Here is a 25,064-nt window from a genome sequence, read left to right on the forward strand (position 1 = left end):
ACACACACAGTAGTTAACAGAATACACTATTCTGTGCAATAAAAGTATTATAACAATCTTGCAATTTTCCACCATAATTTCCAAAGGGTTCATGTACTTTTTCTTTGCACTGTACATTATTTTATAAGAAATAAATTCTCATCACACAATAACCCCTAATGACAAAGCAAAAACTGTTTTTTAGAAATGTTTGCAAATGTATAAAAAATGTAAAACTTACCTTACATACAGTGGGGGGAAAGTATTTAGTCAGCCACCAATTGTGCAAGTTCTCCCACTTAAAAAGATGAGGCCTGTAATTTTCATCATAGGTACACTTCAACTATGACAGACAAAATGAGAAGAAATAAATCCAGAAAATCACATTGTAGGATTTTTTATGAATTTATTTGCAAATTATGGTGGAAAATAAGTATCACATCTGGAGTCACATCTGGAGGAAACCCCGCACCATCCCTACAGTGAAGCATGGTGGTGGCAGCATCATGCTGTAGGGATATTTTTCAGTGGCAGGGAGACTAGTCAGGATCAAGGGAAAGATGAACGGAGCAAAGTACAGAGATCCTTGATGAAAACCTACTCCAGAGCACTCAGACCTCAGACTGGGGCGAAGGTTCACCTTCCAACAGGACAACAACCCTAAGCACATAGCCAAGACAACGCAGTAGTGGCTTCGGGACAAGTCTCTGAATGTCCTTGAGTGGCCCAGCCAGAGCCCGGACTTGAAACCGATCAAACAACTCTGGAGAGACCTGAAAATAGCTGTGATGTGACGATCCCCATCCAACCTGACAGAGCTTGAGAGCATCTGCAGAGAAGAATGAGAGAAACAACCCAAATACAGGTGTGCCAAGCTTGTAACGTCATACCCAGGAAGTCTCAAGGCTGTAATTGCTGCCAAATGTGCTTCAACAAAGTACTGAGTAAAGGGTCTGAATACTTTATGTAAATGTGATATTTCGGGAAATATTTTTAATACATTTTCTAACATTTCTAAACTGTTATGGGGTGTTGGTTGTGTGTGTGTAGATTGAGGGGGAAAATAACGACTTCATCAACTTTAGAATAAGGCTGTAACATAACAATGTGGAAAAAGTCTAGGGTTCTGAACCCTTTCCGAATGCACTGTATATACAGTATACCGCCCACACCAAAACGTGGCGTGTAAGTGTTTACTGTAAATATAACCCGAGAGGTGGTAGGGAGGAGATTCCTGTTGGGGTTGTCACAGGAGAGGCTCAATATGGAACCAACTCTCCCAGCTGTGTCAACTTGCATTGTTCCAGAGTGGTTATAATGTCGCTATCGCTCTCTCAATTTGTCTCTCCTCTTCAAGGCTTTATTGGCACGGGAAACATGTTTACATTGCCAAAGCAAGTGAAATGGACAAGAAACTAAAGGGAAATCAAAAAATGAACAATAAACATTACTCTATCTCCGCTCTCACTCGCCCTCTGGGATCACTTCTGCCGATGTTATTTATGATGATTTGGATGATTTTAAGACTGGTTGAATACAGCTTTTGAAAAGGTTTTCTTTTCTTGCTGTAGTGTTTACATCATGGTTTGTTCTGAGTTTGTGTGGGTACGTGTGCATTGTATATTCTTTGTCATTCTTATAATGCTCGTTTTCTCTCTCTCCCCCCCCAAGACAAAGACATAATGTACATATGTCCATTCAGCGGACCTGTCAAAGGCAAAGTCTTCATTACTAACTACAGACTGTACTTCAAGAGTGCAGACGCAGTGAGTAGTACACACACGCGTACACACTCCCAGGGACTACCGCTGGGACAAAAAAACACACACACACACACACACACACATCTGTCTGGTGGTTGCGTCTTGTGTGGCAGACAGATGGAAGGCATCAGAACACCCAGTCAGTCTAACTCTCTAAATAACATGACTGCTATATACTTAACTACTCCTTGTCATTGAACTGTTTGACCAAGAAATCAAAGAGCATATGAGAAATCCACAATCACCGGTTCCTGTGGCATGCATTGAAACGCGTGGCTTTCTTTCGCAGAATTACAAGAAATGAACAGACTTGTTTAGTAAAAGTGTTCACTAGTAAACACCATGTTAAGGTGTGGAATGTTCATTGTATTACAAGAAAAAGAAATCGCAGGTCTATTTCGCTTCAGCAGGTGGCATAATCTGTCCGCCCACAATTCACCTGTGGGAACATGGTGGCTCAACACCAGACAACAGAAAGAGCTGGCCACTACTATCTGAGAGATTGTTTGTGAGGAGATTACCTCTGCCCTCGACTTCACTCGCCGTGCTCACTTCTAAAGTAGACACCTTTCCAGCTAAAGTGGAAAGTCTGAAGAACGCGGCCAATGCGACAGAGGTGAGACTCCATGACCTGGAAACGCGAGCTAAGATTAGCGCGAGCTAAACTAGAATAGGCAATCAACTTCCTAAAAGAGAAAACGGAATCACTTAAATCATTCCCGTACATTCAATGTGTGGATCATAGGACTAGAAACTGGTGTGGAAGAGGGCAACCCAACTTCCTTCATGAGAAATATTTTCTATGACCTGTTCGAGTAGGTGAAGCTGGGTCCCGTGCCGGTGATTAACACTGCGCACCAAACGGGTCTTCTCGGCAACGACTCTTGCTGTATGATTGAACGAATCCAAGTCAAACGGCGAATTGTTCGCCTTGCAGCGGAATTGGGGGCTCTGACCTATTAGGTATTAGGAGAAGAGGATTAACATCTACCCAGACCTGAGTGTCGAACTTCTAAAACGAGGGCAACCTACAATTAGGTGAGATCCCAGCTACACCCGGAAAAACTCGCCTTGACATTCCAGAACATGGCATACATGTTCTCCACTGCCAAGGAAGCTCAGGACTTATTTTAGAATCACATTAAGACCAACACACAAGGGGACGAGTCGACAGATGGAACCCCATCATGACTGGCTCAATATTCTGGTATGCTATCCATTTATTTTATTGTACCTTTTATTTACATTTACATTTAAGTCATTTAGCAGACGCTCTTATCCAGAGCGACTTACAAATTGGTGCGTTCACCTTAAGACATCCAGTGGAACAGCCACTTTACAATAGTGCATCTAAATCTTTTAAGGGGGGTGAGAAGGATTACTTTATCCTATCCTAGGTATTCCTGAAAGAGGTGGGGTTTCAGGTGTCTCCGGAAGGTGGTGATTGACTCCGCTGTCCTGGCGTCGTGAGGGAGTTTGTTCCACCATTGGGGGGCCAGAGCAGCGAACAGTTTTGACTGGGCTGCGCGGGAACTGTACTTCCTCAGTGGTAGGGAGGCGAGCAGGCCAGAGGTGGATGATCGCAGTGCCCTTGTTTGGGTGTAGGGCCTCATCAGAGCCTGGAGGTACTGAGGTGCCGTTCCCTCACAGCTCCGTAGGCAAGCACCATGGTCTTGTAGCGGATGCGAGCTTCAACTGGAAGCCAGTGGAGAGAGAGCGGAGGAGCGGGGTGACGTGAGAGAACTTGGGAAGGTTGAACACCAGACGGGCTGCGGCGTTCTGGATGAGTTGTAGGGTTTAATGGCACAGGCAGGGAGCCCAGCCAACAGCGAGTTGCAGTAATCCAGACGGGAGATGACAAGTGCCTGGATTAGGACCTGCGCTGCTTCCTGTGTGAGGCAGGGTCGTACTCTGCGGATGTTGTAGAGCATGAACCTACAAGAACGGGCCACCGCCTTGATGTTAGTTGAGAACGACAGGGTGTTGTCCAGGATCACGCCAAGGTTCTTAGCGCTCTGGGAGGAGGACACAATGGAGTTGTCAACCGTGATGGCGAGATCATGGAACGGGCAGTCCTTCCCCGGGAGGAAGAGCAGCTCCGTCTTGCCGAGGTTCAGCTTGAGGTGGTGATCCGTCATCCACACTGATATGTCTGCCAGACATGCAGAGATGCGATTCGCCACCTGGTCATCAGAAGGGGGAAAGGAGAAGATTAATTGTGTGTCGTCTGCATAGCAATGATAGGAGAGACCATGTGAGGTTATGACAGAGCCAAGTGACTTGGTGTATAGCGAGAATAGGAGAGGGCCTAGAACAGAGCCCTGGGGACGCCAGTGGTGAGAGCGCGTGGTGAGGAGACAGATTCTCGCCACGCCACCTGGTAGGAGCGACCTGTCAGGTAGGACGCAATCCAAGCGTGGGCCGCGCCGGAGATGCCCAACTCGGAGAGGGTGGAGAGGAGGATCTGATGGTTCACAGTATCGAAGGCAGCCGATAGGTCTAGAAGGATGAGAGCAGAGGAGAGAGAGTTAGCTTTAGCAGTGCGGAGGGCCTCCGTGATACAGAGAAGAGCAGTCTCAGTTGAATGACTAGTCTTGAAACCTGACTGATTTGGATCAAGAAGGTCATTCTGAGAGAGATAGCGGGAGAGCTGGCCAAGGACGGCACGTTCAAGAGTTTTGGAGAGAAAAGAAAGAAGGGATACTGGTCTGTAGTTGTTGACATCGGAGGGATCGAGTGTAGGTTTTTTCAGAAGGGGTGCAACTCTCGCTCTCTTGAAGACCGAAGGGACGTAGCCAGCGGTCAGGGATGAGCGAGGTGAGGTAAGGGAGAAGGTCTCCGGAAATGGTCTGGAGAAGAGAGGAGGGAATAGGGTCAAGCGGGCAGGTTGTTGGGCGGCCGGCCGTCACAAGACGCAAGATTTCATCTGGAGAGAGAGGGGAGAAAGAGGTCCGAGCACAGGGTAGGGCAGTGTGAGCAGAACCAGCGGTGTCGTTTGACTTAGCAAACGAGGATCGGATGTCGTCGACCTTCTATTTAACTAGGCAAGTCAGTGAAGAACAAATTCTTATTTTCAATGACGGCCTAGGAACAGTGGGTTAACTGCCTTGTTCAGGGGCAGAATGACCAATTTTTACCTTGTCAGCTTGGGGATTCGATCTTGCAACCTTTCGGTTACAAGTCCAACGCTCTCACCACTAGGCTACCTGCTGCCCCAGGTAGCCTATCCATGCACCATCACACAGCCTAGCCTATGATTCTGCCCTCCGCATGAGAATAGCCCCTCGAGTGGATAATACTAGGAACATTATTACTGTTGTTGCTGATCATTGGAATGTGTTATTGTATTGCCTATGTCCAGGACATTAACACAGTGTCAACACCACTCCAATTAACGAACAACGGACAATATATTGAGGTGAATCCCTACATGGGCTAAATATGTCAATTATAAGTTGGTAGCTATTCCCCTACTATCTTTCTTTCTTCCTTTTGATTGCTTTCCTCCCATTTAGGCTATTGCATTTATCTCCCAGGGAGGACATTGCCTACAGGCAGGGCTCTAAATGAACTTTTGTAATTGATAGCACTGGTGCTCTTAACTTCAAAAGATAAGGAGCACCAGACAATTTAGGAGCACCAGAAAAAAATGACTTCATTCTTAATTGTCATCAGTTGTTACCTTGATGATGTATTCAAAAGTGCAACAGCAAAGATATTTACAGTAGTTAGTTATTCGTTTTGGACAAACAAATGTAATATAAAAAAAAAAAACATTTGATAGTATTCAAAAGTGCAACAGCAAACCTATCCATGTTCTGTTTTTGTGTATTACATTTGTTTGGCCAAAACTAATTACCTATGTCAAATGGGTTTGCTTGTGGTGCTTTTGAATACTATTTACATAGGTTATTCGTTTTGTACAAACAAATGTAACCTACAAAACCGAACATTATTGTAATCAAAAGTGCAACAGCAAACATATTTATATTGGTCATGAAAACATAACATTTATTGTATTTAAAAGTGCAACTGTAAACTTTTCTTCATTACTGCAGTCAGCTAACAGAAAATAATAATAATAATACAAAACTATGTAATATACATGTTGTAACAAGGCAACATGCTAACTATGAACTGATACTTGGATAATTAAATACATGTTTAGTCTCCTCACAATAACTAATGATTTTTGTTTTTATCTAGAATCAACTTGCTATTAGGGCAGGAACGTCCCAAGGAACACTGATTGCACTAACCCTCTTCCCGGATAGTCTTTGCTGTGGTGCCAAATTATAATCATGTTTGTGCAGGACAACTCATTTCCATATGTTGGGTTGATGATTTTTATTATTACTTTTATTACTTTTCTGGGAGAGTACATGCATCTGAATTTGGTAAAAACATTCTCTTTGGCAATGCAGTAAGTGGTGTTAAATTTAATAAATTCTAGCTCAGTTAGCTTGGCCTGTTGACTGACTTGGGCTGCCACGTGTTGTTGCCTGTCGAATATGGACTTAGTGATATTGCTCCAACCCCTGCCCCGATGTACTTGATGTGCTTTTGGCTTAACTTGTGTTTTAGCAACGACTCAAGTGTTTTTTTAGGTTGCTGGACCCAGTAGCAAAATGTGTCTTCCTTGCAGCTATTTCGCCCCACTTTCGATAGTGCTAACAGACCTTTGTTGCTAGTTTTGTCCCTCCTTAGCCACTTGAATTCGCGAACCAACCGTCTCGAGAAAATGTCGGTATTTTTCTGAAGAGGTGGATCGCGTGGTAACGTCTCTGTCATTGTCCTCATCTTCTGGTTGTGCTTGATCATTTGTTTTTGTTCAAGAAAGCTGAAAATACACCATGATTCATTGTTGTTCTTGCTAGCTAGTTAGGGGCGGCACAGATCTAAGGGAAAGTTTGCAGGAAAAGGTATTGGTTGTGATTGGTTTAATTAGTTACATTTGTAGCATTATGATTGGTTATGATTTGTAATCAACGTATCAGCCTTGTATGAGCAGTGAAGAGAAGTGTTGCGGCAAAATATTCTTATGCATTTTTTTTGTCGCGTGGTGCTTCCAAAATAAAAAGTACTGGTCATGCAGCAATTGTTTTTGTTGCATCTGTGACCAAATTGGTCGCACTTTAGAGCCCTGCCTACAGGTCATGAGGACTGATTGTGAAGTTCTTGATTATAGACTGCATTTCTTGCACATACCCTCTTCTTTTTTTGCACATAGTATGGAGCACTTGAAGCCATAATACAAATGGAGGGCAAATGTATGTTTGAGGTCATATATACCATATTGCTAATAATATATTATGACAATGGATTAAGCTAAAAGCTCTTGTTCCTACAGCTATCCTATTTGACTGTTTAGGCTTGCATATCTTTTTGTTATATTTTTTTATTTTGGATTTATTACCTACTCTAACTCCTTAAGTCTGCAAACTAAACTGTTTTATGTTCTGCTTCATTTAGTTTTCAATACCTTAAAGGGGTGGTGCATTTTGCATCGCCATGTTGATGTGGTCGGTAACACTTTGCTTCTTGAAAGTCCAATATCTTAACTTGACTGCTGACATGCAAAACATTTTAGGACTGTATCACCACGCTAACTACATCCAACACATTTCAGAATCTCCTAAAATACCCACAAGAGGGTGTTTAAATGTTTAATTACTACAAAATCCTACATTCTGTGATCAATTTAAAATTGAACTAAATTAATTCATAATGATCAACAAAAATTGTCAATGACCCCCGGATTCTATGGGTTTCCGCCAAAGATTGTATTAAAAATAATGAAACTGCATTTGCAGCTGGGTTGATTTAAATCACGATTAAAGCAAAATATATATATATATATATATATATATATTAGATCGGGAAGCTATTACACTTTCCCAAGTCAAGACATAACTTAATTTATTCATAAGACAGAGAGCAGAATTTGCCATCCATCGAGTTAGGCTCAACCATTACTTGCATGGTAGCCTCGTCGAGAACCAGGCTAAATGAGAAGCATGGGTAAGTCCATGGCACAAAAACAGCTAAAAGGGGGTGGGAACCAGGTGACGCCTCGCTACACGTCAAACCAATCAAATGCCTTACTTGGGCAGAGCATCAAAGGTGCTCATTAGATTAGTGTTGTAGGTGCATGAGGTTGGCAGATATTAAAACCCTACCAAAATACACTAGCTTTCAAATGTTCGGGGTCACCTAGAAATTTCCATTCAAATAAGATCAAATAGATCAGAAATACAGTGTAGATGTTGTTAATGTTGTAAATGACTATTGTGGCTGGAAACGGAGGATTTTTTAAAATGGCATATTTACATAGGCGTACAAAGGCTCATTTATCAGCAACCGTCACTCCTGTGTTCCAATGGCACGTTGTGTTAGCTAATCCAAGTTTAGCATTTTATGTTAATTGGTCATTCGAAAACCCTTTTGCAATTATGTTAGCACAGCTGAAAACTGATGTTCTGATTTTAAAGAAGCAATAAAACTGGCCTTCTTTAGACTAGTTGAGTTTCTGGAGCATAAGCATTTGTGGGTTCGATTACAGGCTCAAAATGTCCAGAAACAAATAACTTTCTTCTGAAACTCATCAGTCTATTCTTGTTCTGAGAAATGAAGGCTATTTCATGCGAGAAATTGCCAAGAAACTGAATATCTAGTACAACGATGTGTACTACTCCCTTCACAGAACAGCGCAAACTGGTTCTAACCAGAATAGAAAGAGTGGGAGGCCCCGGTGCACAACTGAACAAGAGGACAAGTACATTAGTGTCTAGTTTGAGAAACGGACGCCTCACAAGTCCTCAACTGGCAGCTTCATTAAATAGTACCCGCAGAACACCAATCTCAACGTCAACAATGAAGAGGTAACTCTGGGATGCTGGCCTTCTAGGCAGAGTTGCAAAGAAAAAGCTATATCTCAGACTGGCCAATAAAAATAAAAGATTAAGATGGACAAAAGGACACAGACACTGGACAGAGGAACTGCCTAGAAGGCCAGCATTCCGGAGTTGCCTCCTCACTGTTGACGTTGAGACTGGTGTGTTGCGGGTACTATTTAATGAAGCTGCCAGTTGAGGACTTGTGAGGTGTCTGTTTCTCAAATTAGACACCAATGTACTTGTCCTCTTGCTCAGTTGTGCACCGGGGCCTCCCATTCTTTCTATATAAATAAAAACGTTGCTTTGTCATTATGGGGTATTGTGTGTAGATTGAGGGGAAAAATGTATTTAATCCATTTTAGAATAAGGCTGTAATGTAACAATAAGGGATGGGGTCTGAATACCTTTCGAATGCACTGTATAGACTGTAGCTATTGAAATGTGTTGATGGTTTATGTTAATTCTAAATACAACCACTATAACAGACTACATACAGTATGATATACGGCTGTGTGTTTTATTTTTAAGATCATTTTTATAGGGATTTTTTACAATTACCAAGGCAGTAGGAAACGAGTGACAGCAAGACAGGGTGACGAACCCAGTTCCTTGGGTAGCACTAATCGCATATGCCTTGATGTCTGGCGCGTTACCGCCAAGTCACGACGTCAGCATTGCTGTGTTAATCTAATATAGAAACCTGTTAAGACCCATGTCACTATCTATAATCCAATGCCTGAGAGTGAACAGGTCCAGCTGCCAGGGATTGAAGCTCTTCCTGATAGCCCATCCCCTGGATCCAAGGAAAGACCTTCTCATCTCAGCAGTGCTGGAATAGTATGCACACAGTGTGGTGTTTATACATGGCAACTCACAGTAGCTGCGCTTAATAGCATGCATTACGTGGCTACAGTATGTATGTTTGCTGCATTAATTGAATCACTGATAACTGTTTTGAACCTCCTTTGCAACTGTTTGCAATCATCAGGGCCAGCTTGACAGTGGCCAGGTTTTAAAGTCAGGGATCAAAGCTCTTCCTGACATCCCATCGCCTGGATCCGAGGAGAGACCCTCTCAACTGAACGATGATTAAATGTTTTGAATGAAATAACATAAAATCATGAACTATCTTTTTGGTTGTAATATACAACTACATTCGGCTGATATTGGACATTCTAGGGAATAAGCATTATTTTTAATTAACTTGTTTCTGTGCTCCTTTTCTAGGCCTATGCACAGACAAATCCATATCCACTTACAATAGACACATTTGACAGCAGCGTAACACCTTGCATCATTTGACTAGAATATTTTTTAAAAGAAGTCTACCACTGGATCAAAATGTTCGCGTCTCAGAAACGTGTTGGTGTAGATCACCTCCCACAACAGGTCTCCATATAAGTCCTTCAATTTCCTAAATCCAAATTTGTTCCAAACACTGACGACAAACAATATCTCAAGAACAAATTCTAAGAGCTTGTGGGACGTGTCGTTGTGAGACAGTTACCATAATTTGAGCACTACAAATCTGTTAAATGGCACATACTTCACAATTACTCCGATGTAATGGCAAGGAAATCAGATTTCATTCCTTTAGAGCTACTGGATGAAAATGAAATTCATTCAAAAGACATGAGGACAATCAATCTACTTAATGAAAATTATGTCCCGTATTCTTCCATAGAAGTAGATGGCAAGAACACTCAAACCCCGCATGGGAAGTTGACATTAACAGGTGATCAGTGGAGAAAACAAAATGCAAATGCAGCAATTGGAAAGATTGATCAGATGCCTCCGTCATCACAGCTACGCTCCATTACTTTAGCATGGCTTTAGCGCAGGACACAATACACAGACCATAGTCCACCAGAAGATTTCAAACATCTGCCACTGAAAAACAGAAGTGTTTTGATGCTCAGATGTTTACCATAGTAGACACCTATGTCATGAACGATGACACAGGTTTCCACCGCCAGCTTAGTGGAGAAAAGCCAAACGCAGGACAGACAACCACAGATGCTGACCTGTCACTATCGTGGATTTAGCCATCCGGCCTTCCGAAGTCAGAAGAAACTGAGTCACCATCAGCAAAAAGAACACAAGATATCAGTTGCCTATAATCTAGCTAAAAATTGAAGCCAGTTCTAAAAGAAACACAGACAACACAGGTGATTCACTTTTCAGTTATCACTGTGGCCTGTGTGTATACATTCTATACATGAGGGTGATGGAGAGAACCTGCAGGCTGTGGAAATTCAAAACGCTGTATTTTAGGCAAGCAGAGAGAAGACAACATAGCCTGGAGGGTCTGAAACGGCAGTTTGATCTAGCCTCATAAAGCCCCAGCGTGTCTCAAAGACTCTGGTGGAACGGCACAGTGAATACAGGTGGTGGATCAGAAAACAACAGCATTACACTTGAACTGCGAACACCATGTGTGCCACACAAAAGACCTCATGCAACATCAAGGGGCCTGTGTCAAGTTTGACATTGCACAGAAAGTCAGCAGGACCATTGGAGAGCAGACAGACCTCATGCATCAATATGATAAAGACTTTGAGCTGAAGGCAGAGTGTGGAAAGCACTCAATCTCAAGTAGATCTGAGGACATCGACCATATAGTAAGTGTGCTTCTTTATTGGAAGTTGTTTCCTTTGACACCTGGCAGGTTTTATTTACCAAAGCTTCCGGAACTTCCAAATGAAGCTGTTGTACAAATTGGACTATGAGGAACTATAGTTGTGGATCAACAACCACAAACTGAGCTTACACTGTGAGAAGAACCAACTGTCTGCTCATTTGGCACGCAGGCAGAGGCACAAACATTTGACAGTTGATTTCAACTGCAGTGTTGACCCTAGAATGGAAATAATCTTAAACGCCGCAATTAGAGAAGTAATGTAGGAAAGAGGAAAGAAGATGTAGTACTGAAACCAATGACAATGTAGACTCGACCTGTATTTTTATACCGTTACATTCTTCGGTGCATTTATTTGTATCATTATTTAAACAGAAAATATTATACAGATTCTTACTCCTTGATTTATTTATTTTTTGTATTCAAAATATATTCAAAATATATTTTTTTTCTCTCACCCATCTACACACAATATCCCATTATGGCAATGTGAAACCATGTATTTATACATGTTTTCTAATTTATTTGATTTGAAAATGAAATACAGATATCTAATTTACAGAAGCATTCACACCCCTCAGTCAATACTTTGTACAAGCACCTTTTGGCAGCGATTACAGCTGTGAGTCTTTCTGGGTAAGTCTCTTAGAGCTTTGCAAACCTGGATTGTACAATATACAATACTTTTTAAAAATTCTTCAAGCTCTGCCAAACTGTTTGTTGTTCATTGCTAGACTGCCATGTTCAAGTCTTGCCATAGATTTTCAAGCAGATTTAAGTCAAAACTGTAACTAGGCTACTCGGGAGCATTCAATGTTATCTTCAACTCCAGTGTATGTTTGGCTTTGTGTTTTAGGTGATTGTCCTGCTGAAAGGTGAATTAGTCTCCCAGTGTCTGTTGGAAAGCAACCTGGAACAGGTTTTCCTCTAGGATTTTGCCTGTGCTTATAGCTGTATTCTGTTTCTTTTATCCTAAAAAAACTCCCTAGTCCTTGCCAATGACACCCATAACATGATGCAGCCACCACCATGCTTGAAAATATGGGGAGTGGTATTTTTTATTAAATTTTTGTTATTTAACCTTTATTTAACTAGTACTCAGTGATGGGTTGTGTTGGATTTACCCCAAACATAACTCTTTGTATTCAGGACAAAAAAAATATTATATATATATATGTATTTAAATGTTACTGAAGTGCCTTGTTGCAAACAGGATGGATGTTTTGGAATATTTTTATTCTGTACAGGTTTCCTTCTTTTCACTCTGTCATTTAGGTTAGTATTGTTGAGTAACGACATTGCTGATCCATCCTCAGTTCTCATCCCACAATCATTAAACACCAGCTTCAAAGATCTGTCACATCGGTTTAGATGGTACAATGATTGAATGACTGCTGGTTTTGTCACATATACTGAAATTAGGCGAACAATTTCGAATTTTTGAAACCAGGAAATGGAAGAGCGGTTTCTGCATAATGTGCCTTTTAATCAATTTTAAAATCAGTCTGTAACACAACAAAATGTGAAAAAAGTAAAAGGGTGTGAATACTTTCTGAAGGTACTGTATGTACATTTTCTTTACCATTTTATTTGTATAATGACTTTTACTTCCAATATTATGTACTGTTAACATTTTTCCTGCTGTTACTGTCTTAAACCTTAAATATGAAGAAGTTTTATGGGCTGTGATGTGTACACTAATGCAAGAACAGTATCACAAATGCTATAGCCTAGCCTTTTATCAATTCTCTATGCCAACTCTGGAGGGGAAAGTGCACACTTTATACTTGGAAAGTTGTGTCAAGTTTATAGTAGTACACTTTTTTACGTATTTCAGCAACTAAAAGTTAATTTACAATAAAGTCATACAATCCACTGAGCATAAATGTTTTCAAATATGGATGATGTATTGAAGTCGAGTGAAGGAGAAAAGGGAGATCTAAAAATGCACTTTATGAACAAGTAACTATGGGTGACGGGTCACATCTTTGCCCACTAAATACACTGCTCAAAAAAATTAAGGGAACACTAAAATAACACATCCTAGATCTGAATGAATTAAATATTCTTATTAAATACTTTTTTCTTTACATAGTTGAATGTGCTGACAACAAAATCACACACAAATGATCAATGGAAATCAAATGTATCAACCCACGGAGGTCTGGATTTGGAGTCACACTCAAAATTAAAGTGGAAAACCACACTACAGGCTGATCCAACTTTGATGTAATGTACTTAAAACAAGTCAAAATGAGGCTCAGTAGTGTCTGTGGCCTCCACGTGCCTGTATGACCTCCCTACAATGCCTGGGCATGCTCCTGATGAGGTGGCGGATGGTCTCCTGAGGGATCTCCTCCCAGACCTGGACTAAAGCATCCGCCAACTCCTGGACAGTCTGTGGTGCAACTTGGCGTTGGTGGATGGAGCGAGATGTCCCAGATGTGCTCAATTGGATTCAGGTCTGGGGCACGGGCGGGCCAGTCCATAGCATCAATGCCTTCCTCTTGCAGGAACTGCTGACACACTCCAGCCACATGAGGTCTTGCATTAGGAGGAACCCAGGGCCAACCACACCAGAATATGGTCTCACAAGGGGTCTGAGGATCTCATCTCGGTACCTAATGGCAGTCAGGCTACCTCTGGCGAGCACATGGAGGGCTGTGCGGCCCCCCAAAGAAATGCCACCCCACACCATGACTGACCCACCGCCAAACCGGTTATGCTGGAGGATGTTGCAGGCAGCAGAACGTTCTCCACGGCGTCTCCAGACTGTCACGTCTGTCACGTGCTCAGTGTGAACCTGCTTTCATCTGTGAAGAGCACAGGGCGCCAGTGGCGAATTTGCCAATCTTGGTGTTCTCTGGCAAATGCCAAACGTCCTGCACGGTGGTGGGCTGTAAGCACAACCCCCACCTGTGGATGTCGGGCCCTCATATCACCCTCATGGAGTCTGTTTCTGACCGTTTGAGCAGACACATGCACATTTGTGGCCTGTTGGAGGTCATTTTGCAGGGCTCTGGCAGTGCTCCTCCTGCTCCTCCTTGCACAAAGGCGGAGGTAGCGGTCCTGCTGCTGGGTTGTTGCCCTCCTACGGCCTCCTCCACGTCTCCTGATGTACTGGCCTGTCTCCTGGTAGCGCCTCCATGCTCTGGACACTACGCTGACAGACACAGCAAACCTTCTTGTCACATCTCGCATTGATGTTCCATCCTGGATGAGCTGCACTACCTGAGCCACTTGTGTGGGTTGTAGACTCCGTCTCATGCTACCACTAGAGTGAAAGCACCGCCAGCATTCAAAAGTGACCAAAACATCAGCCAGGAAGCATAGGAACTGAGAAGTGGTCTGTGGTCCCCACCTGCAGAACCACTCCTTTATTGGGGGTGTCTTGCTAAATCCCTATAATTTCCACCTGTCGTCTATTCCATTTGCACAACAGCATGTGGAATGTATTGTCAATCAGTGTTGCTTCCTAAGTGGACAGTTTGATTTCACAGAAGTGTGATTGACTTGGAGTTACATTGTGTTAAGTGTTCCCTTAATTTTTTTGACCAGTGTACTTTAGATAACTCAAAATGGGTATTAGAACAAATATTTAAGCCAAAGTATTTATTTACAGTGTGTGTATGCCATACGTTCTACTATTCCACACAGCTCAATGGTTTCCACAACAATAATATCCTAGACTACATACCCTAAGTCTTTTGAAGTGTTAAGTATATATGAGAATGCCTACAATATTAATCAACACAGCATGAAAAAAGTCCACACATATACACAGTCATGTTTGCAAAAGACTTAAGTTGTCCCAACACTGAATCATAATCATCATCACTTAAGTGTTCATCATCTCCAAAAACCTCTGATGATAAACTCTAGGGCTATTGCATGTCTTATGTCAGTAATGGGCAGAGCAGAAACATTTCCTCAACTGAGAAACATAAGGCAATTGTGCTCTGAATGTTGTCCATGATTTTGTCAGGGTTACCCTCCATTGGCTGATGTGCAATAAACTGAGACTCCCATGAACACCTGTGTGTGCCATCTCAAGTGCAAGGTCATGTAATTTCTCTCTCGGGTATTACCTAATGCTCTTCAATCACCAGCCTATGTCTTGGTTGTAATTGTTGTCCAGCATGCCTCTCCAAAGTGCTTGAATTGCCCTCACATACATCATTGTAGTTGCATGAGGTAGCACAATTGTTACAGCGGTCATGTTTGGGTGATACTGGTTGCGTGACTGTTAGGGTTTTCTTCCATCAAAGGAGAGGAGAACCAAAATGCAGCGTGGTTATTTCGATACATGTTTAATAAAATATAAACATGAACAATACAAAACAATAAACGTGAAAACCTAGACAGCCTTATCTGGTGCAAACAAACACAGAGACAGAAACAATCACCCACGAAACACAAAGAATATGGCTGCCTAAATATGGTTCCCAATCAGAGACCACGATAAACACCTGCCTCTGATTGAGAACCACTCCAGACAGCCATAGACTATTCTAGACAACCCCACCCTACCACAATCCCAATACCTACAAAAAACCCAAGACAAAACACACCACATAATAAACCCCTGTCACACCCTGGCCTAACCAAAATAATAAAGAAAACACAAAATACTAAGACCAGGGCGTGACGGTGACATCATAAAAGAGCTGTAACAGTTTCACCCGCTTGCAGCTTGTACTATTTGAAACTCCCAACAGGCTGTTTTCCATGTTACAGGATACAGTGCCTTCATAAAGTATTCAGACCCCTTGACTTTTTCCAATTTTTTTTTACGTTACAGCCTTATTGTAACATTTATTAAATTGTTTTTTTCTTCCCTCATCAATCTACAAAATACAGTTTTATTTTTTTATTTTCACAACTGAAATATCACATTTACATAAGTATTCAGGCCCTCTACGCATACATTTTGTTGAAGCACCTTTAGCAGTGATTACAGCCTTGAGTCTTCTTGGGTATGACGCTACAAGCCACAATCACAACCGACCGTGATTGGGAGTCCCATAGGGTGGCGCACAATTGGCCCAGCGTCGTCCGGGTTTGGCCGGTGTAGGCCATCATCGTAAATAAGAATTTGTTCTTAACTGACTTGAATATAAATTAAAAGCTTGGCACACCTGTATTTGGGGAGTTTCTCCCATTCTTCTCTATAGATCCTCTCAAGCTCTGTCAGGTTGGTTGGGGAGTGTTGCTGCACAGCTATTCAATGGTCTCTCCAGAGATGTTCGATCAGGTTCAATTCCGGGCTCTGGCTGGACCACTCAAGGACATTGAGACTTGTCCCGAAGCCACTCCTGCGTTGTCTTGGCTATGTGCATCAAGGATCTCTGTACTTTGCTCCGTTCATCTTTGCCTCGATCTTGACTAGTCTCCCAGTCCCTGGTGCTGAAAAACATCACCACAAAATGTAGTCAACACCATGCTTCACCGTAGGGATCGTGCCAGGTTTCCTCCAGACATGACAGGTTGCATTCAGGCCAAAGAGTTCAATTTTGGTTTCATCAGACCAGAGAATCTTGTCTCATTTGCTGAGAGTCCTTTTGGCAAACTCCAAGCAGGCTGTCATGTGCCTTTTACTGAGGAGTGGCTTCCGTCTGGCCACTTTACCATAAAAGCCTGATTTGGTGGAGTGGTGCAGAGATGGTTGTCCTTTTGGAAGGTTCTCCCATCTCCACAGAGGAACTCTGGAGCTCTGTCAGAGTGAACATCGGGTTCTTGGTCACCTCCCTGACCAAGGCCCTTCTCCCCCGATTGCTCAGTTTGGCCGGGTGGCCAGCTCAAGGAAGAGTTTTGGAGGTTCCAAACTTCTTCCATTTAAGAATGATGGAGGCCACTGTGTTCTTGAGGTCTGTCAATGCTGCAGACGTAAAAAAAAAAATTAAAAATCTAAAAACCTTTTTTGTTTTGTCATTTATGGGAATTGTGTGTAAATATTTTTTTAATCAATTTTAGAATTTGGAAAAAGCAAAGGGGTCTGAATAGTTTGGAGGCACTCCCCACTATTCCATATGCCTGCAATTAAGACTGAACGTCTTGTGGTCCATAGTTGACTACATGTTGGACAGTGCTGAAGTAGCCTAGCCATCACAACTCTGATATTAGATTAGTCTTATTTTAAGGCTGCGATGATGTGCAGTTTTATGTCCTTGGGTGTCTGAGTGGTACATGTCCAAAAACCTGTTTTCCATTGTGCCCTCTGCTCTTGCTGGATGCACAGATTTCTCCCCAGGGAAATTCTGAAAAACCTTGTACAGAAAAGAACAGTCTTCAATTCTCTTACACTATAGGACAGTTCTTGGGATCTCAGGTCCATTTGACTCCAACATTGTGAGCAACCATGAAAATGTCTCTACGGGGTCAGAGGGCACCTTCTTCACGGCCAGTCTGATGATTTTTTTAAATTTTTTTTATTTCACCTTTATTTAACCAGGTAGGCTAGTTGAGAACAAGTTCTCATTTGCAACTGCGACCTGGCCAAGATAAAGCATAGCAGTGTGAACAGACAACACAGAGTTACACATGGAGTAAGCAATTAACAAGTCAATAACACAGTAGAAAAAAAAATGGGCAGTCTATATACAATGTGTGCAAAAGGCATGAGGTAGGCGAATAATACAATTTTGCAGATTAACACTGGGGTGATAAATGATCAGATGGTCATGTACAGGTAGAGATATTGGTGTGCAAAAGAGCAGAAAGGTAAATAAATAAATAAAATAAAAAACAGTATAAAAACAGTATGGGGATGAGGTAGGTGAAAATGGGTGGGCTATTTACCAATAGACTATGTACAGCTGCAGCGATCGGTTAGCTGCTCGGATAGCTGATGTTTGAAGTTGGTGAGGGAGATAAAAGTCTCCAACTTCAGCGATTTTTGCAGTTCATTCCAGTCACAGGCAGCAGAGTACTGGAACGAGAGGCGGCCAAATGAGGTGTTGGCTTTAGGGATGATCAGTGAGATACACCTGCTGGAGCGTGTGCTACGGATGGGTGTTGCCATCGTGACCAGTGAACTGAGATAAGGCGGAGCTTTACCTAGCATGGACTTGTAGATGACCTGGAGCCAGTGGGTCTGGCGACGAATATGTAGCGAGGGCCAGCCGACTAGAGCATACAAGTCGCAGTGGTGGGTGGTATAAGGTGCTTTGGTGACAAAACGGATGGCACTATGATAGACTGCATCCAGTTTGCTGAGTAGAGTGTTGGAAGCCATTTTGTAGATGACATCGCCGAAATCGAGGATCGGTAGGATAGTCAGTTTTACTAGGGTAAGCTTGGCGGCGTGAGTGAAGGAGGCTTTGTTGCGGAATAGAAAGCCGACTCTTGATTTGATTTTCGATTGGAGATGTTTGATGTGAGTCTGGAAGGAGAGTTTGCAGTCTAGCCAGACACCTAGGTACTTATAGATGTCCACATATTCAAGGTCGGAACCATCCAGGGTGGTGATGCTAGTCGGGCATGCGGGTGCAGGCAGCGATCGGTTGAAAAGCATGCATTTGGTTTTACTCGCGTTTAAGAGCAGTTGGAGGCCACGGAAGGAGTGCTGTATGGCATTGAAGCTCGTTTGGAGGTTAGATAGCACAGTGTCCAATGACGGGCCGAAAGTATATAGAATGGTGTCGTCTGCGTAGAGGTGGATCAGGGAATCGCCCGCAGCAAGAGCAACATCATTGATATATACAGAGAAAAGAGTCGGCCCGAGAATTGAACCCTGTGGCACCCCCATAGAGACTGCCAGAGGACCGGACAGCATGCCCTCCGATTTGACACACTGAACTCTGTCTGCAAAGTAATTGGTGAACCAGGCAAGGCAGGATGTCCCTGTCAGGACTTTTCACAACCTCAAAACATTGCTACATGCACAGGTGCTTCATTGTGCTCTTCCTTGTAGCATTGGATGCTGTAGCTCTGATGGCCAATACAGGAACTGGTAGGGTGTCCGCAGCTCGCCAACCATTCCACACCACTTCCAAAAAGCAGCCTCCTTCCCCTGCGCCTTACCCCTTTATAGGAAATGGGATAAAAACAAGAAAATATGCAGTAGTTGTAATAAAGGACTAAATGTGAATCGTTTCTGGAAGCTAGTTTGTCTTGGGTCACTACTTCACCTTCACTTTTTATTTTCTATTAAAATGCAATTGTTCAATTACGGGCCTAGTTGGTTTAGCCACAGAAAAAGGCAGCAACCTTCCCGCTAGCCATGATTGGCTGAGTTAATAGGTGGGCTGGACATGCCGAGAGATGAGTCGGATTGGTCTGCCATATCGCATGCTTCTGTCTATTTGAGCTGGTCAGTATGTGTAGGTAATCCTGTTTAACGTGGCTTGTTGAAATCACTGGGATTAGAGTATGATATTTTAGGAGATGGAGAAAACACCTGTCTCTGGATTAACTCTTCAAACTAAGTGCAGCCATAGCATCTGTGACAGGGAGAAGCAACCATCCATGATGTATACAGGTAAGATAGTCTAACTAGCAACATTTTCAGATATTACACGTTTCTAATTTTGACAGTCGTTTTCATTTCAAGTTAGTGTACTGTTAGCTAGCTAGCTAACGTTAGCTGGCTGGCTCGTTAGCTAATGTTATGTATAATTGTATTATTATCTCAGAGCCATTTGCTTTGCTAGTTATAGCCTGATGTTAGCTAGATTGCTGGATGGTTAGTTACCTGCAGATTCAAGCAGGGTAGTAATGTCATGAGTTGGGATTATGGTTCATTGTTTACCTAGCTAGCTAGCAACATGTCTTAACAATGTTTGCCAGTTAGCTTGGGTGTTTGACTGTTGTTGTTAGGACAGAACGCTCAGATCAACCCTTAAAGAGATGGGTGGAGCTAAAGCTAAAGAGGGTGTGAACGATGCTGAATGGGTGTAGACAAAGAGCTCTCCAGTAGGTACCAAAACATTAAATGGCTATTTTCTGTGAGGTTACAAGTTGATTAACTTTCAAAGCAGAATTACTTTCCCGTTGTTCCTCAAATGTAGCTTTGTGTGTCTGCTTTTATCCAATGTAAAAAACACCATTTCAAATTTTGCTACTTAAGACCGAATCAAGGCGGTCGGTCACAAATAATACTGGTTCAATGACAACATTGTCATGTTGAAGGTAGGAGCATGGTCTTAGTGTTCATTTTAAAGTAATGTCATTTTAACAGAAGGTCCAACATTTATTTTAAGTGACATACAGTACCATTCAAAAGTTTGGACACACCTACTTATTCAAGGGTTTTTCTTTATTTGAACTATTTTCTACATTGTAGAATAATAGAGAAGACATCAAAACTATTAAATAACACATGGAATCGTGTAGTCACCAAAAAAGTGTTAAACAAATCATATTTTATATTTGAGATTCTTCAAAGTAGCCTCCCTTTGCTTTGATGACAGTGTTGCATACTCTTGGCATTCTTTCAACCAGCTTCATGAGGTAGTATCCTGGAATGCATTTCAATGAACAGGTGTGCCTTGTTAAGTTAATTTGTGGAATTTCTTTCTTTCCTTAATGCGTTTGAGCCAATCAGTTGTGTTGTGACAAGGTATACAGAAGGTGTCCCTATGTAGTAATATACCAACATTATAGAACAGCTCAAATAAGCAAAGAGAAACAACAGTCCATTACTTTAAGACATGAAGGTCAGTCAATGAGGAACATTTCAAGTACTTTAAAAGTGTCTTCATGTGCAGCTGCAAAAAAATATATATATTATAGGTACTTAGTTTTATTAGTTGTATTAGTAATTGCAGCAGTTTAAGATGTAGCCCTATTTAGTAGTTTTACAACTTTTTGTCTCTATTATTATTAGACAGTAGTTGCCATTATTATTCTTGTTATTTAGTATTGTTTTTTAATGATTTATTTGGACACTTAAAAATTGGATGGTGCATCAAAGATTTCATCCTGCAAAATGTCAAATACTAACTTACTAGCTAAGTTGCCTAACATTTAGTTAGCTGAACAATACCTAGCTAGATTGATTATCAGCCAGGCTTAGAACAAACCATGCTTCATTTCATCAATATCATGCAAATAAGTAGGCCTACATGCAAAAAAGCTCATTGTGACTAAAACAGTTGTTAATTCACTGGGGAGTTGCTGCTTGCTTTCCTGCTTGCTTTTGCAATGGAATAAATGGAGTTCTGAGATTACTTTAAAGCTACGACATCAATTTCAGATTAACCGGCTTTTACTGCAATTTCAGGTAAAAAAACTAAATATAATATGTCTCTAATAATAAGGAAAATTATTATAAATTTCAGCTGTTTCAAAAACATTTCTCTGCTATTATGATTTTTACTGTAGGCAATCTCTTGTAGTGAGAAGAGGCCCTTAGTCAAGCGGTACAATACTGTGTGTGTCTGCTATTGCTGTCTGTGTGTAGTTGTGTGTGACTTGGCTCTGTCTAGGTTATTTGGAAATGAGTATAACCACACACTCTTAAATAAAGCAATATTGTGCCTCTAAGTGTAATCCAGTCTCTCTGGTATTTTCACTTTCATTCTTCCTGTTTTAGACAAGACGTTAATCTCCAACACAACAAAAAGTGGGGAATCCCATATCCCTCTCTCTCTCGCTCTTTCCTCCTCCCTCTCGCTTTCTCCTGGCACCACCAATGTTTGGCACAGTTTCGTGGGCACTTGCTGTATTGTTTTCAGTTTCTGTAAGTTGTAATGTTGCCGGGGCTAGTTGCCAGGGTCCATGGAGAGGTATGGGGGCATTGACAAGTTGACAGAGGGATGGAGGGAGGAGAACAAGAGAGAAGAGGGATGGTTAGAGAATGATAGATTGAACAGACGTGGAGGTCCCAAGGTTGGCTCTATCGGAGATCATCAGTCAGGGAGAGTGGTGTGTGTGTGCACGTGCTCGTGCATCTGTGTGTATGTGTGTGAGTCTGTGTGCATGTGCGTGTGTGTAATTGAGTGTGTGTCAGTGATGGAGTAGGTTATTACAGTCTACAGGGACACTACTGCAGCAGTAATGCTCTTTACTCCGGTCTACGTCCCAAATGGAACCCTATTCCCTATGTAGTGCACTATTTTTAACCCATATGTCCAATATGGCTCTGGTCAAAGTAGTGCACTAGATATGGAGTAGGGAGCCATTTGGAACGCATACTCCACTGTCTGTAATACAACATCTGACAACACTTTAACAATATGCTGACTTCATACTACTTCTACACACATGCACATACTCTGGTGACTATGAACTGATGCACGTGATACGAATAAGTGCCTGCTACATGGGCCTATGCTTTACTAAGGGTTTACTTAATAAGTCTGCCCTATCTTGCATATTAAATATTGTCTACATAAAGCATATTCAAGAGTTTAGTGCATTACACAATTATATGGTTTGTGCCCTCTCAATACCAATATCAAGTATGATTTCAGTTCAACCACTGCAGCACCAATCATCATTTTATGGCGTGTTCTGTTGTGATATAACTGGAATCTCAGCAGGACCAATCACATGTTTTTATTTCTTGTGACATCACAGGACCCGTCGGTGACCCTGAACGTTCCGCTGGGTGCCATTGGCCGGGTGGAGAAGATGGGCGGAGCCTCCAGTCGGGGGGAAAACTCATACGGGCTGGACATCACCTGCAAGGTAAGATACTTCATCATGGCCCTGACACCCCTATTTTATACACAATGGTTCAGTCCTAGTCTGTCAGATATAATCGGAATGAAACACAATTTCATTTATTTTTAACATTGTGCTCAGAGACGTTAATTCCAGTGTTGGATCAGGAAGTTACAACATCAAGACGATAACTATTTATTTTGTACTGACATTTTGTGTGTGTCTCCCAACAGGACATGAGGAACCTGAGGTTTGCGCTGAAGCAAGAGGGCCACAGTAGAAGAGACATCTTCGATATACTCTTTAGATATGCCTTTCCACTATCCCACAGCCTGGTACGTACACACCGTTTTTCCTTCTACCTTTTTTTATTTAGTCTCGCCTGATATTATTAACACTTTTAATAACTGTTTAACAACTATAATTGTACATGACGTGCTTTATTAGAGTTCGTCAGTTTGAGGTGGCCTGTTATTTCTCTTTGCACATCATTAGAATCAAACAATCACTCACAATGTGAGTAATAAAACCTCAGTATTGACAAGTCAATCACATTCTCTCTCTCTCTCCCTCAGCTTCTGTTTGCTTACCTGAGTCAGGAGAAATATGAAGAGAATGGCTGGAGTGTCTACAAACCCATGGAAGAGTTCAGGCGGCAGGTAAGCCTTATCATTGTCTTATTAAATGTGTCATTACATTGCTATGATAAGTCTTATAGGTTTTATGTGTCTATTGGGCCAGGTCCAATGTCACAGCTTTTAACTCAGTCACTTACATGTAACTGACAAAATAATAAAAAACACTTGAGTAAATGAGGGATACGAAGTATATTGAAAGCATGTGCTTCCACACAAGTGTGGGTCCTTACTTAAAATAGCAATTAACATCACATCATGCTTAGGATCATGTAAAAAAATATATATATATATTTTGTCTACCAAGGCTATGCCCTCATTGGATAACAATGCCCCCATCCACAGGGCACAAGTGGTCAATAAATGGTTTGATGAGCATGAAAACGATGTAAACCATATGCCATGGCCCTCTCAGTCACCAGATCTCAACCCAGTTGAACACTTATGGGAGATTCTGGAGCGGCGCCTGAGATAGCATTTTCCACCACCGTCAACAAAATACCAAATGATGGAATTTCTTGTGGAAGAAGGGTGTTGCATCCCTCCAAGAGTTCCAGACACTTGTAGAATCCTATGCCAATGTGCATTGAAGCTGTTCTGGCTCGTGGTGGCTAGGCTTGGGAGTGGTATCCAGATTTCTATACCTTCAAACCATGTGCCATCCCGGGATATACGGTAAACGTAAAAAAAATAAAAAAAATAAAAAGGCCCAAATGCTAACAAGTACTAAGGATTCTCATAGCAGGTGCAAGGTAAATGCTAATGAGTGTATGCAAACATTTACTACTAGGAAAGAAAACCCAGCTCATAAAGTTATGCAAGTATCTCAAAATGCAGTTTTCAGCATGCACAAAACAAATATTAGGCAGCAGGGATCTCAATCCAGGAGGGGATCCTCTCTGTTGCTGTTACCAAGAAGCTTGATCTTGCAAGCTAACGTTAGTCACTTTGCTAACAAGTTAGAAAAACCCAGCTGGTGAGAATTTATTTGGGACATCTTAGATAGTTAACTTAATAGTTATAAAATATATAGCTGGCAAACATTAGTAGTGAATCTCATACAAGTGTAACTTAATCACCTCACTTAAGTTGTGCAGCAGGAGTGACTCACCTCACGAATCTCCCATTTTGCTCATCTTTGTAAACAAACATACACGACTGTCTCAAACAGCTGTTTTCGGAAACTAGTAACTGTAAGCTTCATAAAGTGATCTAACGACGAAATGGTAAACACAATCTGCTTTATCTATTATCTAGTGCACAAGTTGACTGCAGGTATTTGTTTAAAAAATACTAATATTCAAAGCCAAAACAACATCACTTACCAGAATGCTAACGAAATGCTAACAAGTACTAAGGAATCCTCATAGAGAATGCTAACAAACATTTTGTACAGTTTCTGAACTAAACTGTACAAGTATACAAGTAACTCAAAAATGCTACTCACAGTTTGCTGAACCCCCAAACAAATATTAGCGAGCAAGACTCTTGATCCATGAGGGGACTATCTGCTGTTACCAAGCGAATGCATACATTTTTTTGGACG

General features: G+C 41.8%; 1 protein-coding gene across 2 annotated transcripts in view; it reads left to right on the plus strand.

The window, feature by feature from the left end:
- The window catches only part of LOC115133276 (myotubularin-like), a 64,564-nt gene that overhangs the window by 14,123 nt on the left and 25,377 nt on the right, over positions 1 to 25,064 (plus strand). For both annotated transcript variants that reach the window (XM_029666349.2, XM_065021807.1), the window contains 4 exons: positions 1,651 to 1,745; positions 22,797 to 22,907; positions 23,117 to 23,218; positions 23,459 to 23,542. In XM_029666349.2, coding sequence (XP_029522209.1) covers positions 1,651 to 1,745; positions 22,797 to 22,907; positions 23,117 to 23,218; positions 23,459 to 23,542 — 392 coding nt within the window. The remainder of the gene's footprint in view (positions 1 to 1,650; positions 1,746 to 22,796; positions 22,908 to 23,116; positions 23,219 to 23,458; positions 23,543 to 25,064) is intronic.

Source organism: Oncorhynchus nerka, linkage group LG8 (assembly GCF_034236695.1).
Source record: "Oncorhynchus nerka isolate Pitt River linkage group LG8, Oner_Uvic_2.0, whole genome shotgun sequence".
Lineage (NCBI taxonomy): Eukaryota > Metazoa > Chordata > Actinopteri > Salmoniformes > Salmonidae > Oncorhynchus > Oncorhynchus nerka.